The 16,796-nt window shown below is 45.4% G+C and overlaps 1 protein-coding gene across 6 annotated transcripts in view; it reads right to left on the reverse strand.

Moving 5' to 3' along the window:
- The window catches only part of LOC126272348 (cytosolic carboxypeptidase 1-like), a 499,992-nt gene that overhangs the window by 415,080 nt on the left and 68,116 nt on the right, over positions 1 to 16,796 (reverse strand). For all 6 annotated transcript variants that reach the window (XM_049975148.1, XM_049975150.1, XM_049975152.1 and 3 more), the window contains exon 3: positions 2,162 to 2,244. In XM_049975148.1, the coding sequence (XP_049831105.1) occupies positions 2,162 to 2,244 (83 nt within the window). The remainder of the gene's footprint in view (positions 1 to 2,161; positions 2,245 to 16,796) is intronic.

Here is a 16,796-nt window from a genome sequence, read left to right on the forward strand (position 1 = left end):
ATCCTCGACACATAGGACTGGAGGAAAACACCAAAAAAGTTCAAGAACAGCTCCTTTCCTATTACCACGAAATACAAGAAAATATCACGGATATTATACGCGAGTTGGGGCGGCAGTCATTAAAACAAACGATTTTTCATTGTGGAGGGATCTATTCACGAAATTTCAATCACCAAATTCCTCGTCGAAATGTGAAAATACGTTTTTGACTACCACCTACAGAAGGAGAAATAAGCATCGTAATAAAGGAAGGAAATGAGACATTCTGGTATTTTCCTTAAATGAGTTATACAAACAATGGAAAACAGTCACTGGGATGGCTTAACAGTGATTTGAATCCCGCTCCTCCAGGATGAGAATACAGTGTAAAGCACGGTACTGCTTCCCTTGCAAGAACAATTTTTTAAAGACATGTGGCCGTTCAGCGAATTCAACAGTAATGTACAGCTACATAGTAAGTACTTAGATGTAAATATTTACGCTTAAGAGTACGCCTTTCCGTGGACCGTACACTTTACGGTGATACTATATTATTTTTCATTTTTACCAGCCATCAATTTGTTAAAAAGTACGGGCAGTAGTTTCCGGAAGAGCTACAGTGCCACCGGTCTGGGGTAAAGGCTAACAATCTCTTACATGTGCTAGTCAATAGCCGATGTGATTTTCTTGAAGGAAATCATTTTCCTGTGTAGACTGTTTTATTTTGACATAAACACTTATTTCAAAATTTAGTAATTAGCTTATTTCGCCCTCTTGGACTTTATCAAGCTACATTAGTTACACTTTTGCTACATTATGAAACTAAGTGTTCACTTCAAATTATTTTAAATTTGTTCACTACTCTAATTTTTCGTTTATATGTGGATTTAGGGGAAAACTGTATTATGATGCGCCAATAAAATTTGTATGAAAGCTTTTTTAATTTTTTCTTTCTTTTGATTTGGACGGTAAACGAGATAACGCAGCAGTACTGTTTGTCGGTAATCCTCATACAGTAGGCACATCGTAGTGCATAAAGGGCAGTGGGAAAACCGGAACAGAAGAGAATCGAAGCATATGAGATGTGGAATACTGAAAATTGGTGAATACTAAGGAATAAGGGTTTCTTCACAGAATCGGCTAAGAAGGGAACATATGGAGAACACTGACAAGAAGGTACAGGGTGATAGGACACGAGTTAAGATATCAGGGAATAACCAATATAATACCAGAGGAGGCTGTAGAGGGTAAAACTGTAGAGAAAGACCGAAATTGGACTACATACAAGTAACTAAGGATGTGGGATTCGTGATGGACCGCATCAAACCAGTCAGAAGACTGACGGAAACTATAGCTGAACTGTATCTCATAACTTCAGTTATAGATTTTTTCTGATACGCACTTTTTCCAGGTTCAACTGCATCGGAACCTTTGACCAGATGGACTTAAGATTTTCTGAACCAAACTATAATTTTAGAAGTGGTATATTTCCAGGTTTATAGCAGAGCTGCCGATTCCACTTTTGCATATGTTCTTCGCGTACTGAGAACAGTCGGCTTATATATGCCTCTAACTATGGCGGAACATACTACTGTATCGCGCTATAGACTTGAAGTACATCGGATAGGTAGAAACGTCCCTCGATTTCACACTGAATACAGACTCTACATCTACATCTACATCTACATCTACATCTACATGCATACTCCGCAAGCCACCTGACGGTGTGTGGCAGAAAGCTGAAAGCTACCAAGTCGAGATATCGACGGGCTGCCCTGTGATGAAGCCGCACAGCCTTTCCACAAAATAATAAAAAAAAGCATTCACGAAGGAGTCCCTCATAAATAACAACTCAACAGGCCAATACTTCCGAACTTTCAGGGATGCGTATAAAGTACCATAAATTTCCGAAGCTCATCGAAGTGAATAGCTCTCCTTGTGCTATCTTCTTACATGCGACCCCACTCTGGCCTCCACCCCTTCCAAATAAGCGTGACTTCCATCAAGATAAGCGGTATAGGCTTTTCTTTTCTCCAGTTCCTGCGGAAACTTATTTCGACACATATTGTGTACCACGTTCTTAGTCACCAAAAAGGAACAATTTTCAACTCTGAGCAGCTTGGGTGAAAATAAAAACAATATGAAATGATTCCGGAATTAACATGTAGATCGGCACACGTACCTCTAGTAGATGAAGAATCAGACCCAATACACCAGTGTTCTTACGGCAGAGACGTTCCAGAATCTTTCCTCGTATAAGCTTATCTGAAAATTAAGAAACAAAAGTTAACTAAATAAAATTCATACGAAAAATACTCTATAAAAAAAGATAACATTCTTAAGTTCTTGAACAGTTGAAACATTTGGATTAACTGATATGATCTTTGCTAATAAGAGAGGTATCAAAATAACATACACCGATCACCCAGAACATCATGACCACTGACTTACTATAGATATAAACCCGTCCAGGCGATGGCGGGTCACCTGGCAAGAAATGACTGCTGGCCAGACACACGCACGGTGAAGTAGTATCAGTAAGCGTTCTGCCCCTGTGTAGAAACCAAGGTGGAACCACAGCCAGACGCGGTGTAGGGTTGGGTGGCCACCTAATATTACTGATGTCGGACGCCGTAGGCTGGGCAGACTGGCGAAACTGGACAGGCGGTGAACTGTAGCAGTACTAAAATCACACTTGAAAATGGGCTTAGCACAAGTGTGTCTGAACTCACAGTGCACCGAACACTACTAACGATGAGCCTTCGCAGCTGACAACCCATGCGTGTGTCAACGTTAACACCACGACATAGACAACTACAACTGTATTGGGCAAGTGACCATCGGCAATGGACGTTGGCGCAGTGGCAGAGTGTTGCATGGTTTGATATATCATGATATTTTCTTCATCTTGCCGATGGAAAAAGGAGGGGGGGGGGGGGGGGGGCGGGCGTCAATCCGTCGTCTTCCACGGGAACAGCTCCTTGGCACCTGTGCTGCGGAAGTAAGACAAGAAGGCTGCGGCCCCATAGTGCTCTGGGGAACATTCACATTGGCATCCATGGGCTTAATGGAGCTCTTACGGGGCACGATGATGGCCAAGTAGTATGGTAAATTGGTTGCAAACCATGCACATCCCTCCACGACGTCATGTATCCTGACGGTTGTGGCTTTTCAAGAAGATAATGCGCCATGTCAGAAGGTTAAGAGTATAATGGAATGGTTCGAGGAACACAGTGGCAAGTTCCAACTGATAGCTGGTCCCCCACCTGGCCATATCTGAAGCCCAGAGAACACATATGGGCTGGCGTCACAGGTCATCTCCCTCCCCGGGATTTATGGGAATTAGGTGACTTTTGTGCGCAGATGTGGCGCCATCTCCCTCCAGCGATCTACCAACACCTCATTGCTTCCACGTCACGACACGTTGCCGCAGTTACACGTGGCAAAGGTGGCCATACCGGCTATTAGGTAGGTGGTATAACGTTCTGGATGATCGGTATAGCATGTATTTCCAGTGTCCTTTTCCAAACTCGTCCCCTACATTTCCAATATCGTTTTCATCAAATAGGCAAGGGCTTCCGATTTCGGGAGAAAGAATCGTTAACTCTTACCAGACAGCAGTGTGTATCAGACTAACACAATTTTAAAAAGTCGATACGAAAAGTAACTAGTCAAAAGCACTACACATCGTTTGGTCCTCACAGCAGAGAAGGTAATCACTACTCTCTGAAGAACCTATCTGGAAGCGTAACAGGATTTGTCGATCTTGTGAAGAGTAAAGGACTCGCAGGTAAATAGTGATGGAACGTGTTTATGCCATTTTTAACACTATGGTGTGACTCATTAGTAATTGCAAGGGCATATTACTCGTAGCAACACTTTATCTGTTGCACTGTGGTAATAGCTCAGTCTCTTACTTAGTGTGGGTATTTGTGGAAACTGTGGAACTTTGAAGCGTCTTGTATTTACATGTGTATTTTGGAATACTATGTGGTGGACATTCTATATGGAAACTTACAGGAAACGCCATGATATAATACAGTATTTCTAGCAAAAGAACAGAACACGTTTTAACATAGACATTAAAATGTCACACATTTTTAGTGTAGAACTGATACAGATTTGGTAAACAGCAAGAGTTTTTTCAAATTTCATGTCACAATATTAGTTTAACATTTGAAATCTCTGCAGGAACGTATTCGATGTTGAACAATGCATTGCAGAAATTCTTGAACTTTGGATGTTGGCATACTTTGTTAAGTGTTGCCCTGCGGTAACTGATTAACATTATATTTACATATACCTTTGGAGGAAGACGGGGATAATTGGAAAATCGGTAAAACTGCAACAAATCACCTGAAAATTGTGAACAGCAGTTATGAGAAGAAGGGATAATTGTACTTATATGTCATCTTATTCTTTTTATTTTGCTTGGGCTGATGGCTGATCCCTGTGAAGCTTCATGGTGATCCACTACAGTGCACTGAATTAAGAATAACGAGGCCACGCAGTCGCTCTAGTAATGAAAGCAGGGAAGGGACTTTATTCTTATTGGTCCTGGGAGGAGGGGAGGTGGTTTCCCGCCATCTTATTCATAAAGATCAGTCTGGTAGAGTGATTTTGAGCACGTAAAATTGTCCGGCATGGGGGATTACTCGCGGAGGGATTGGGGTTCCCCTTGACCTTCCAGATAACAAGGCCAACTGCCTCAGGTACAACCCTACACCGCCGTTACCACTATGAGTGATATATCGCCTGATGTTTATTTTTTGTAGAACTGGTGCTGCCTTCTCTAGTGACATCTTCACTCCAGTAAGAAATAGTTTGTAGGCCGAAGTGGTTGCTCGGTGCATCAGCTTGATGTAATTATTTATAGTTCCTGGGCATGTTCCTGTACTTCGAAATGATCCGCTGTCTGTATCACAACCTATTTGCCATTTGGAGCATCCATCCTCGCGGTCTCCCTGGCCTAGTCAACAAATGGATCCACAATGGAATGTCGTCAGCGGAATGACCCTTCCTGTTTGACAAAGTCTGCAAGCGCTGGAGAGCAAAGGCAAAGGTAACTGCTGAAGACGAGCCTGTAGCTCTAGATAAGTGTCTCGTGAACTGGGGCGGCAATAATAAAAAACCAGTTTCTTTTAAACACATACAGAACTGTCTCCCCTGAGGCAGGACATGTAGTTCTTCCAAACGCAACTGCTATCCATTTAAGTTCCACTGCAATACAGATGTCTCTGCGGGAGCAATGGACTAGCTATGGCTGTCTTTGTCCTCCTTTGGCGGCATTTATTTACCCGAAAGGTTAGGTGGAACTTTAGATGGTGCCCTGCTCTCTGGTTCCTCTATGCGCTTATCAATATCGTCACAGTAAATCACCACGGAAAGAGAGAGTGCTTGGCGATTCGAAGGTTTAGCTGCCACTTTCTTAGATTTTGAACGACTTTTTGTTTGGCATTTTTCCATTACTTATTGGAGAAGTTGGTTGTATGGTTAGAGGGGACGGCTTAGGTGGCCTCCGATAGCGTGCAGTGGTATGCAGCAGAGTATCCAAGTCCCTCGTTAACGACTTTCAAATGGTTTCGAGGTCAAAGCTTTCCCCCCGCATCTATTAGTTGAGTGGTTGTAGGTACTACCTGACTGTACATCTGTCTTATAGGAGGAGATCTGGATTGAGGTCGCTCCACTGGAATCCCACGAGCCGCTAGGGAGCCAAATGCTGACTCAAGTGGAGCCCCGTGGGCCTAGCAAGCTTCAGACATCTGGGTGGCAGCAGGTGCCCCAGAGGTTGCTCACTGGAGACTGTTTAACCTCAACCCAATGTCTCCGTTCTCTGAAGCACACAACGTTCCACCATTGCACGATGGCAGTCCCCAGCCCAGAAAACCCAAGGTCACTGTGCACGTACTCAACCACTAGAATCCTGTCTAGCTTGGATGGCCTTGCCAGTATTTACGCTACTACCGGCATAGCTCTCAGCGTCACTGAGGTGTGCAAACCATTCTGCCCGGATCCGAAGGTGCCTATGACAGGATAGTGTCTCCTGGGAGGGAAGTGTGTTTATGAACTGAAGCAGCTCAACAGCGAAGTTATTAGCGCGCTTGAGAATAATACGGTTAAAATTTGTTAGCATAAAATACAGGCTCAGTTAAAATCGCACTCTCATTTTCAGATTTCCACTAACTTTCCGCCGCATCATCATTCAGCTGTAAGACTGGGAACATTGTTGCTTCTAAAACAGTTAAAAAATTCTATAGAACACCAGACAGAGGCTAAAATAACGATTAGACAGCACGGCTGGATACGTGAACGAGTGAGGACATTACGTCTGCCATACGAACGCCATGGCCATGGCCATGGCCATTAAAATTGATACACCACGAAGATGTGCTACAGACGGGAAATTTAACCGACAGGAAGAATATGCTGCGAGATGCAAATGATATGATTTTCAGAGCATTCACACAAGGTTGGCGCCAGTGGCGACACCTACAACGTGCTCAAATGAGGAAAGTTTCCAACCGATTTCTCATACACAAACAGCAGTTGACCGGCGTTGCCTGGTGAAACGTTGTTGTGATGCCTCGTGTAAGGAGAAGAAATGCGTACCATCACGTTTCCGACTTTGATAAAGGTCGGATTGTAGCCTATCACGATTGCGGTTTATCGTATGGCGACATTGTTGCTCGCGTTGGTCGAGATCCAATGACTGTTAGCAGAATATGGAATCGGTGGGTTCAGGAGGGTAATACGGAACGCCGTGCTGGATTCCAACGGCCTCGTATCACTAGCACTCGAGATGACAGGCATCTTATCCGCATGGCTGTAACGGATCGTGCAGCCACGTCTCGAACCCTGAGTCAATAGATGGGGACGTTTGCAAGACAACAACCATCTGCGCGAACAGTTCGACGACGTTTGCAGCAGCATGGCTGCGGTTACCCTTGATGCTGCATCACAGACAGGAGCGCCTGCGATGGTATACTCAACAAAGAACCTGGGTGCACGAATGGCAAAACATTTTTTCGGATGAATCCAGGCTCTATTTGGCGACATCGTGGTGAACGCACATTGGAAGCGTGTATTCGTCATCGCCATACTGGCCTATCAGCCAGCGGGATGGTATGGGGTGCCATTGGTTACACGTCTCGGTCACCTCTTCTTGAAATTGACGGAACTTTGAACAGTGAACTTTAAATTTCAGATGTGTTACGACTTGTGGGTCTACCCTTCATTCGATCCCTGCAAAACCCTACATTTCAGCAGGATAATGCACGACCGCATGTTGCAGGTCCTGTACCAGCCTTTCTGGACAGAGAAAATGTTCGACTGCTGGTCTGGCCAGCACATCCTCCAGATATCTCACCAATTGAAAACGTCTGGTCAATGGTGGCCGAGCAACTGGCTCGTCACAATACGCCAGTCACTACTCTTGATGAACTGTGGTATCGTGATAAAGCTGCTTGGGCAGCTGTACTGACTCAATGCCCAGGCGTATCAAGGTCATTATTACGACCAGAGGTGGTTGTTCTGGTTACTGATTTCTCAGGATCTGTGCATCCAAACTGCGTGATAATGTAATCACATGCCAGTTCTAGTATAATATATTTGTCCAATGAATACCCGTTTTTCATCAGCGTTGCTTCTTGGTGTATCAATTTTAATGGCCAGTAGTGTTATCACCTGGGTTTAACGATGCATGACATATACAAATATACAATGATGCAGAACTCTACTGACAAACTTTCAGATGTGGCAGTACGGACAAAGTTTAGAAAGAATCTAATTAACAGGGGCTCTAACATACATACCTTGAGAGCTATGAGCAATTTTTTTTCCAGTGGAAGAGATGTGTTTCACAGTGTCAATGCTGAGCGAGTGTTCACTGCTCTTGAGAAGTATTTTGGAGCCCAGGTACACTCGGATGTTTTGTCATTTTCTGGTCTCCAGTGCGTGGCGGAGGGAGCATCGGACCAATACTTTCAATTTTCTTTCCTATTCCATTCGCGTATTGAGCGAAATGACACTACGTCTCTGTATATGCAGCAGTCTCACAATTTATTCTCAACACTTTAGCGAATTACACGATGGTAGCAGCCTAATAGTTGTGCAGTCATTTTCGTATATATGTTTTGTTTTAGGGCGCAAAAACAACTGTGCTCATACGCGCCCAAGTCGAAACTACAGAACTCGGTAACAGAGAGGAGTTAAAAACCGGCTATAAATCAATTCTAATACAGCTAAAAACGGGCACGTGGAAAAAGGGCTATAAAAAGACTCCATACCTTCGAGATATTGCTTTGGCGGATAAAAAGTAAAACGCGGTCAACAGTCCGCGCGTCATTTGCTAAAACGGCCAATAACTCAGATGGAAAACCCAGAAGGGAACGTAAATGGTTGAAAAAAATAAATAAAAGAAATGGACATTCCATCAGGAAGTGGCGGACAGTTAAAACTTGGGCGCATTGTGTACAAAGTGGTGGGGTAGCACCACTTAGCAAATGACGATGGCTAAAAAGTCAGTGCCCAATACGCACCCGAGTTAAAATAACATCCTCCCGGCGGGAGGGCCGAGACGAGATCGTCCAAGCCGCTGTGAGAGGCTTAATAAGCCGTAACTTATTCCCATGAAGGGAGGACCATTGGCGATTCCAAAGGGACACCGCCTCCTGACAGACGGCAACACAGAGATCATCGGAGGGAATATAGGTACTCACAGACTGAGGTACTAAGACCGCAGCTTTGGCAGCAGCGGCAGCAGCCTAGTTTCCTGGCAGACCGATATGACCAGGGCCCCACAGAAACATCAGACTGGCTCCACCAAGAGTGAGCAGTTGACAGTTTTCCTGGACCCGCTGCACTAAGGGATGGACGGTGTACAGTGCACATAGACTATGAAAGGCACTGAGTGAGTGAGCAGACGACGCAATTGAAAAGGCTGTGTACTCTGTGGCCTGATACAAGGCGATGAGCTAGACTGTGAATACTGAGGAGTGTGTCGAAAGCTGATATCTGAAGACACGGATGCCAATGAGGAAGGCACAACCGAGCCCACGGTCAGTCCGAGAGCCATCCGAGTACACAAAGGTACTATCGCAAAGTTCCATGCGAAGGCCGTGAAACTGAAGGAGACAGACCGAGGCTGGAGCAGTGTCCTTAGTAAGCGAATGAAGACCAGTGTTAACTTGGGGCATTTCACGAAGCCAAGGTGACGAAGGGTCCACACCCACCGGGAAAGGAGCAGGCAGTGCGAAGTTAAGTCACTGTAGCAAGTGCCGAAAGCCGACTCCAGGAGGTAACAGAACGACGAGCCCCATACTGACGATCAAAGAAATCATCAATCAAATCTGGAGGCATAGGATGGATGGCCACGCATGGCAGACAAACGGCACGCATATCTATTTAGGATTAAGTCACGGCGGTAGGACAGTGGTAGTTCAGCAGCTTCAACATACAGACACTCAACTGGGCTGGTGTAAAAGGCGCCCGTGGACAAACGGATGCCACAATGGTAGATAATGGTGAAACGGCGTAAGAGGACGGATCTGTAGACGCATAAACAAAGCACCCATAGTCTAGTTTCGAAAGGACAAGGGGCTGGTACAACGGAAGAGGGTGGTTAGATAGGCACCCGAGGAATTACCGTTTAGGACTTGTAGGACACTGAGGAACTGCGTACAGTGGGCTACCAAGTAAGAGACATGAGAGGACCATTAGAGTTTCCTATCGAGCATGAGCCCCAGGAATTTCGTAGTTTCAACGAACGGAAGGGCCACTTATGTCTCCAGAAATTCATACAGACGGTTTTGTCAGTGGAAAAGCGAAAGCCATTGTCGATGCTCCAGGAGTGAAGACGATCAAGACAGCGCTGAAGACGCCGCTCAGTGAGACAGGTCCGTGGAGAACTGCAATAGATGGAAAAATCGTCACCAAAGAGGGAATCGGAGATGCCTGGTGGGAGACAGGCCATGATAGGGTTAATGGCGATAGCAAAGGGGGTGGAAGCCTAGGCACCCCGTTTTCCTGGATCATTTGCCTGACAAGGCAGAACCCACATGCACCCTGAAAACTCGAACTTGTAAAAATGCCTGAAGGAAACAGGGCACGTAGCCACGGAAGCTAGGAGTACGGAGGATACCAGTTCTCCAGCAGGTGTCGCAGGCCTTATCCAAATCGAAAAACACGGCTCCAGTCTGGGATTGCCGCAGAAAACCATTCATGACATGTGTCGACAAAGTAATGAGATGGTCAACTGCAGAACGCCGCGCTCGAAATCCATACTGTGCATTCGTCAGTAAATTACGAGACTCGAGCCACCATACCAGCCGGGCATGAATCATGTATTCCATCACCTTGTAAACGCAGCTGGTAAGAGATATGGTGCGGTAGAGAAATGGTGCGGTAGCTAGGAGGAAGTTCTGTATCCTTACCGGGCTTAGGTATGGGTATGACGGTGGCTTCACGCCAACGTCCGGGAAATGTGTCCTCAGCACAGATGTGGTTGTATGTGTTAAGCAGAAAGTGCTTGCCCGCAAGGGAAAGGTGCTGCAATATCTGAATGTGGAAGGCGTCTGGCACTGGGGCGGAGGGTCGGGATATATTGAGACCACGATCGAGCACCCTCATGATAAGGTGGCATTATAGCACCCACTATTCGGAGAAGAGAAGGATATCGTCAAACTGGCCTCCGCTAGTTTTCGATGCAGGAAGGCAGGGTGATAGTGGGAAGAACTCGAAACTTCCGAAAAATGGTGGCCCAAGGTCTTGGAGATAGCAATAGGGTCCACGATAACATCGTCTGCTACTGTGTTTTGTTTTAGGGCGCAAAAAACAACTGAGGTCATACGTGCCAAAGTCAAAACTATAGAAGGCAAACACAGAGACAAAGGAAACGACTATATGTCAGTCCCAATGGAAAGAAAAGGAGACATCTAAACAAAGCACGTGGAAAAAGGGCTAAAATACCATACAAAAATGGAGATCCAAAACTAAAAATTAAATGGCCTTCACCATATTGCTTCGGCGGATAACAAGTAAAACGCGGGCGACAACATGTGCGTCATTTGCTAAAACAGCTGATAAATCAAACGGGCCGGCCTGAGTGACCTAGCGTTTCTAGGCGCTACAGTGTGGAACCGCGCGACCGCTACTGCGGCGGTTCGAATCCTGCCTCGGGCATGGATGTGTGTGATGTCCTTAGGTTAGTTAGGTTTAAGTAGTTCTAAGTTCTAGGGGACTGATGACCTCAGAAGTTCCATAGTGCTCAAAGCCATTTGAACTATTTGAAATCAGATGGCAAACCCAATATGGAACGTAAATTAGTAAAAAAAGGGCATTCCAGCAGGTAGTGGCGGACAGCTAAAATTTGGGCGCAATGCGTTAAAAGCACCACTGAGCAAATGGCGATGACGAAAAAGGCAGTGCCCAAAACGCAGCCAAGTTAAAATAATCTCCTCTCGGCGGGAGGGCCGAGAGGAGGTCGTCCAAGTTCCCGGGAGAGGAGACGGCAACACAGATCTCTGGAGGAAATATAGGTACTCACAGGCTGAGGTACTAAGACCGCAGGCTTTGGCAGCAACCTCGTTTCCTGGCAGAGCAACATGACCAGGGACCCACAGAAACATGACATTGGCTCCACCAGGAGTGAGCAGTTGACAGTTTTCCTGTACCCGCTGCACTAAGGAATGAGCAGTGTACAGCGCACAGTGAATTTGGAGGGCGCTGAGTGAGTCTGAGCAGAGAACACAATTGAGAAGGCTGTGTCGCTGGATGTACGCCGCGGCCTGATACAAAGCGAACAGCTCGGCTGTAAATACTGAGGAGTGGGCCAGAAGCCGATATCGAAAGACACGGGTGACAATGACGAATGCACACCCAACCACACGGTCAGTCCGAGGGCCATCAGTGTATACAAAGGTCATGTCGGTCTGCCAGTGTTAGCTGGTTGGTTGATTTCGAGGAGGGGACCGAACAGCGAGGTCATCGGTATCATCAGATTAGGGAAGGACGGTGAAGGAAGGCGGCCGTGTCCTTTCAAAGGAACCATTCCGGCATTAGCCTGGAACGATTTAGGGAAATCATTGAAAACCTAAATCAGGATGTCCGGACGCGGGATTGAACCGTCGTTCTCCCTACTAAGAGTCCATTGTGATAATTACTGCACCACCTCACTCGGTACGCGGGTTTAACAGTCGTCCTCCAGAATGACGCTTTATTTCCCAATGGCCGAGTATCCAGCAGATCACTACCTTCAATTGTTGCTTTAAGTGAAAGTGAGAGCACTGGGTAATTTTAAAGATTTTGTACGCAGTGTCTAAGTGTAATATATTGCACGTGAAATTCTTCCCTTGAAGGTCTTTAGCAGTTATACCTGTTTAGACGCGGCAATTTTCATTGCTGCACTCGTGCCATTTTCCCTAATTTACCAAGCAGTTAGCGTGCGACCTACTCGGAAGCACGGAAGCAATGCAAATAGCACTCTGAGGTAATGAACAGCGCGCCGCAGCAAATCAGGGAAGGCGAACGGATTAAGAAGTTTGGATGTCGGCCAGCGCGGCACGGCGCCGCGCCGCGTCTCGCACGCGAGGTGCGTGGCGTGCATGCGCCCTGCGCTGCGGGTTGCGGGGATGCCGGGGCAGGGGAAGACGCCACCGCCAGGCACGGGTGGCGACGGCGCCGCCGGCCATCCGTCTCCCAGCCGCCGCTGCCGCTTTATCCGCCCCCACCGCCACACCAACTCGCACGCCACCTTCGCACTCAACTCATTATTTCCGGCCCGTCGACTACAAAGGGCGAGAGCTGTGGGGAAGTGGTGGGGTCTGGTTGGTAAAAGCCCGGGGCGCCAATGCGGACTCTTTTCCACGCTGCTATCGTCACGCAGCTTACTCACATACCTTCCCCAAATAACAGCCGTAAGACAGCAATTACCAACGTAGCGTCGGTAGCATAATTAAAATTATCGTTTAAGCTTCTTTGTCCCTCCTTTTGCTAGCGAAAAACTGGCGACTTGCTAAAGGACATTATTGCTGCAATTAAAAGAAAGTATAATTCAGCGCCATACTTATTTACAACGAGCAGTCAAATAAAAACGATACAGACAGAAAAAAGTAAGTAAAATGTTTATTATTTTGAAGTAATCGTCAAAACTGTTAATCTGTTTATCTCACCGTGAGAAAAGGTGGTCAACGCCTTCATGGAAAGATGTTTGAGGTTGCCTACGGAACCATACTTATACACAGGCGTGCACCATCTCCTGCAAATGAAATAGACGACCACGAATGTCTCTCTTCAGGGCTCCAAACAAATGGAAAACGTGTGGTGAGAGATCGGGGCAATATGGAGGATGTGTAAAGACTTCCCAGTGAAATTTGTGCAGTGTAGTCGAAACAACTTTGGCAACAGAATGATGGCATCCGTCAACATTTGTGGGTGTTAGAGCTTGACGTCACGCTGTAGTTTCTGCAACGTTCCACTATCACTGTCCGTCAGTTGTGGCGCCTTGTTCCGGAAAGTCAATGAGCAGCGGGCCCCTGTAGTCTACGGAAAAGTTCATCATGGCTTTTAAGAGTTGGCGTGCACTGCTTTGGATTTTTTCGGTGGGGGTGCTTCCATTGTTGGCTCTGATGCTTGCTCTCCTGCTTAAAAGTAACACCATGTTTCACCTCTCGTGACAATACGGTATAGGAAATGATATTCTTCACAGCTATAACGTTCCAGGTGCTGCGTCGACATTCAACTTCTCCTCCGTCAGGCTATGACGAATCCACGGTGCAGCGGTTTTCCGTAATTTCGCAGATTTTCTGCCATGATAGCGGAGCAGTAATGAGACTTTCACACAACCAAAGCCGAATGTCTAACAACCGTTGCCGTCGGCCATTTCTAACGGCAGCATCAAGCGCAGCAAGAGTTGATGACACGATGAGCTGTCCTGACCGACTGCTGTCTTGCAACGACCCCCACCCTTCTCGAAACCATTTATTTCACGCAAACACGAGCGCTAGTGACATACTGTGTTCACCAGACACAGCAGACTTACTGGCATGAATTTCACTTGCTGCGACTCATTTTGAAGTCAAAAATCGTACTAAACCTCGCTGTTTCTCTTGCCTGTTCTCCACAGAGAAGTCGGACGCACAAAAGACTCGCTGACCTCACGTCGAGCACATATAACAGACAAATGACACAGTAGTGAACATCCGTGGTGCTACTTCCTGACTGCTAATAGAGGGCACGTCTATACACATACCTACATACCTCACCAACGTCCGCGCCATCCTAGTTATATAGTTGGTCTCTTTTTCATTTGACTGCCCCTTATACAAATGCACTCTTAATGATTATCAGATTCACAGTGCTCTTCCATCACAATTTTGTGCAATGCGGCAGATTTGGGTGTGAGACAAATTTTCGTACACAATGAATCTTCCCCTTTGTAGGTGAGTGTGCGCCATCTTGAAACTTCCTAACCTAATAACTACATGCCGGGCGAGGACCGAAGCCTAGTGCATTGCCTTCGGCGGGCTATTCCCTCACTGACTTACGTATCTTGGCATGCCTCAACGCGACTTCACACTTTCCATCCTGCCGGTACCTCTCGTACTTTTCAAATTTCATATAAGCTCTTTATCTTACAGGTCTGATAATACTGGAACTTCGCTTACAAACGCTAATGTCTCAGGTTCAAATCCCGATTGGTACATAGTTTCCATACAGCAGAAAGTTTTCACACAGCAGAAAATTTTCATACAGCAGAAAATTTCAGTAATCGTACGTACATGCCTGTTTCTATGTCGCGGTGTCAATGTGTTTCCAGAGACGAGTTAATGTTGATAATGTTACATATGTACGGTGTGTTGTCGTTAAAATCTGCAATGTAAGAGAAAAGGAAACATGGGTAAGCAGTTTTTCAGCAGATGGATGTTACTGGCTGTCAGCAGTGCGTTTACATGTCCATCGACCACGACAGTGACACATGATGCTAAACTCCGGAGAAGCCAGAATAAACACAGGAGCTTTTCTTACAACACCGTCAAGCAAATCGCCTGACTCTGACAGGACATGTTTCACAGTCCTGTGTACACTGGGCCAATAAAAAGGACGCACATAATCGAGACATTTTTAACACCTCTTTGACAACGATGTTGTGTGCATGTATACACCATGTGCCGGAGGGGTACTTCTAATATCATTTTTTTCCATTCGCTGTTTCATCCGCAAATGGTATGTGCGAAAACTGTTTGTCGGTAACGTTCCCTAAATTAGAATCTCTGATATTGTCGTCATTTCGCGACATGCTGTTTCAATCTTCTGGTAACGTAGGCTCTTGTAATTTAAACACTACAGCTCTCTGTAATGCACAACGCCTTTCTTGTAGCGCATACCACTAGAACTTGTCGAATATCTCCGTAATACTATCTCGTTTACTAGACGATCTCGTGATGAAGCGAGCCGCTTTATACTGGATCTTGTTGTTTAGTGTATTCATCCAACTTGGTAGCGTTCTCAGACAAGGAAGAATTAGTCAAACATGTGTTTTGCAAGTCATTTCTTAAGTGGATGAATTACATTTCCTTAAGATTCTTCCAATGAATCTCAGCCAGGTGTACGATTTTCCTGTAATTTGTTTTGTGTTATTCCAGTGTTGGTCGCTTCGGAACGTTACTCCTAAGTATTTTATGGTAATTACTGTTTCCACTGATTTGTAGCCAATAGCGTAATCGAACAGTAGTTGATTTCTTCGCCTTCTTATACGCAATATTTTCAGGGTCAACTGACAGTCCCTGCACTAACTGTCGATCCTCTACAGGTCTTCCTGCATTTCGCCCTTGTCACCATACAAACAGTAATGGATAGGTTAAAGTTAGATATAGTGGGAATTAGTGAAGTTCGGTGGCAGGAGGAACAAGACTTTTGGTCAGGTGAATACAAGGTTATAAACACAAAATCAAATAGGGGTACTACAGGAGTAGGTTTAATAATGAATAGGAAAATAGGAATGCGGGTAAGCTACTACAAACAGCATAGTGATCGCATTATTGTGGCCAAAATAGATACGAAGCCCACACCTACTACAGTAGTACAAGTTTATATGCCAACTAGCTCTGCAGATTAAGAAATTGAAGAAATGTATGAAGCAATAAAAGAAATTATTCAGATAGTGAAGGGAGACGAAAATTTAATAGTCATGGGCGACTGGAATTCGAGTGTAGGAAAAGAGAGAGAAGGGAACGTAGTAGGTGAATATGGATTGGGGCTAAGAAATGAAAGAGGATGCCGCCTGGAAGAATTTTGCACAGAGCACAACTTAGTCATAGCTAACACTTGGTTTAAGAACCATGAAAGAAGGTTGTATACATGGAAGAACCCTGGAGATACTAAAAGGTATCAGATAGATTATATAATGGTAGGACAGAGATTTAGGAACCAGGTTTTAAATTGTAAGACATTTCCAGGGGCAGGTGTGGACTCTGACCACAATCTATTGGTTATGAGCTGTAGATTAAAACTGAAGAAACTGCAAAAAGGTGACAATTTAAGGAGATGGGACCTGGACAAACTGAAAGAACCAGTGGTTGTACAGAGTTTCAGGGAGAGCATAAGGGAACAATTGACAGGAATGGGGTGAAGAAATACAGTAGAAGAAGAATGGGTAGCTCTGAGAGATGAAGTAGTGAAGGCAGCAGAGGATCAAGTAGGTAAGAAGACGAGGCCTAGTAGAAATCCTTGGGTAACAGAAGAAATATTGAATTTAATTGATGAAAGGAGAAAATATAAAGATGCAGTAAATGAAGCAGACAAAAGGATATACAAACGTCTCA

Source organism: Schistocerca gregaria, chromosome 5 (assembly GCF_023897955.1).
Source record: "Schistocerca gregaria isolate iqSchGreg1 chromosome 5, iqSchGreg1.2, whole genome shotgun sequence".
NCBI classification, from domain to species: domain Eukaryota; kingdom Metazoa; phylum Arthropoda; class Insecta; order Orthoptera; family Acrididae; genus Schistocerca; species Schistocerca gregaria.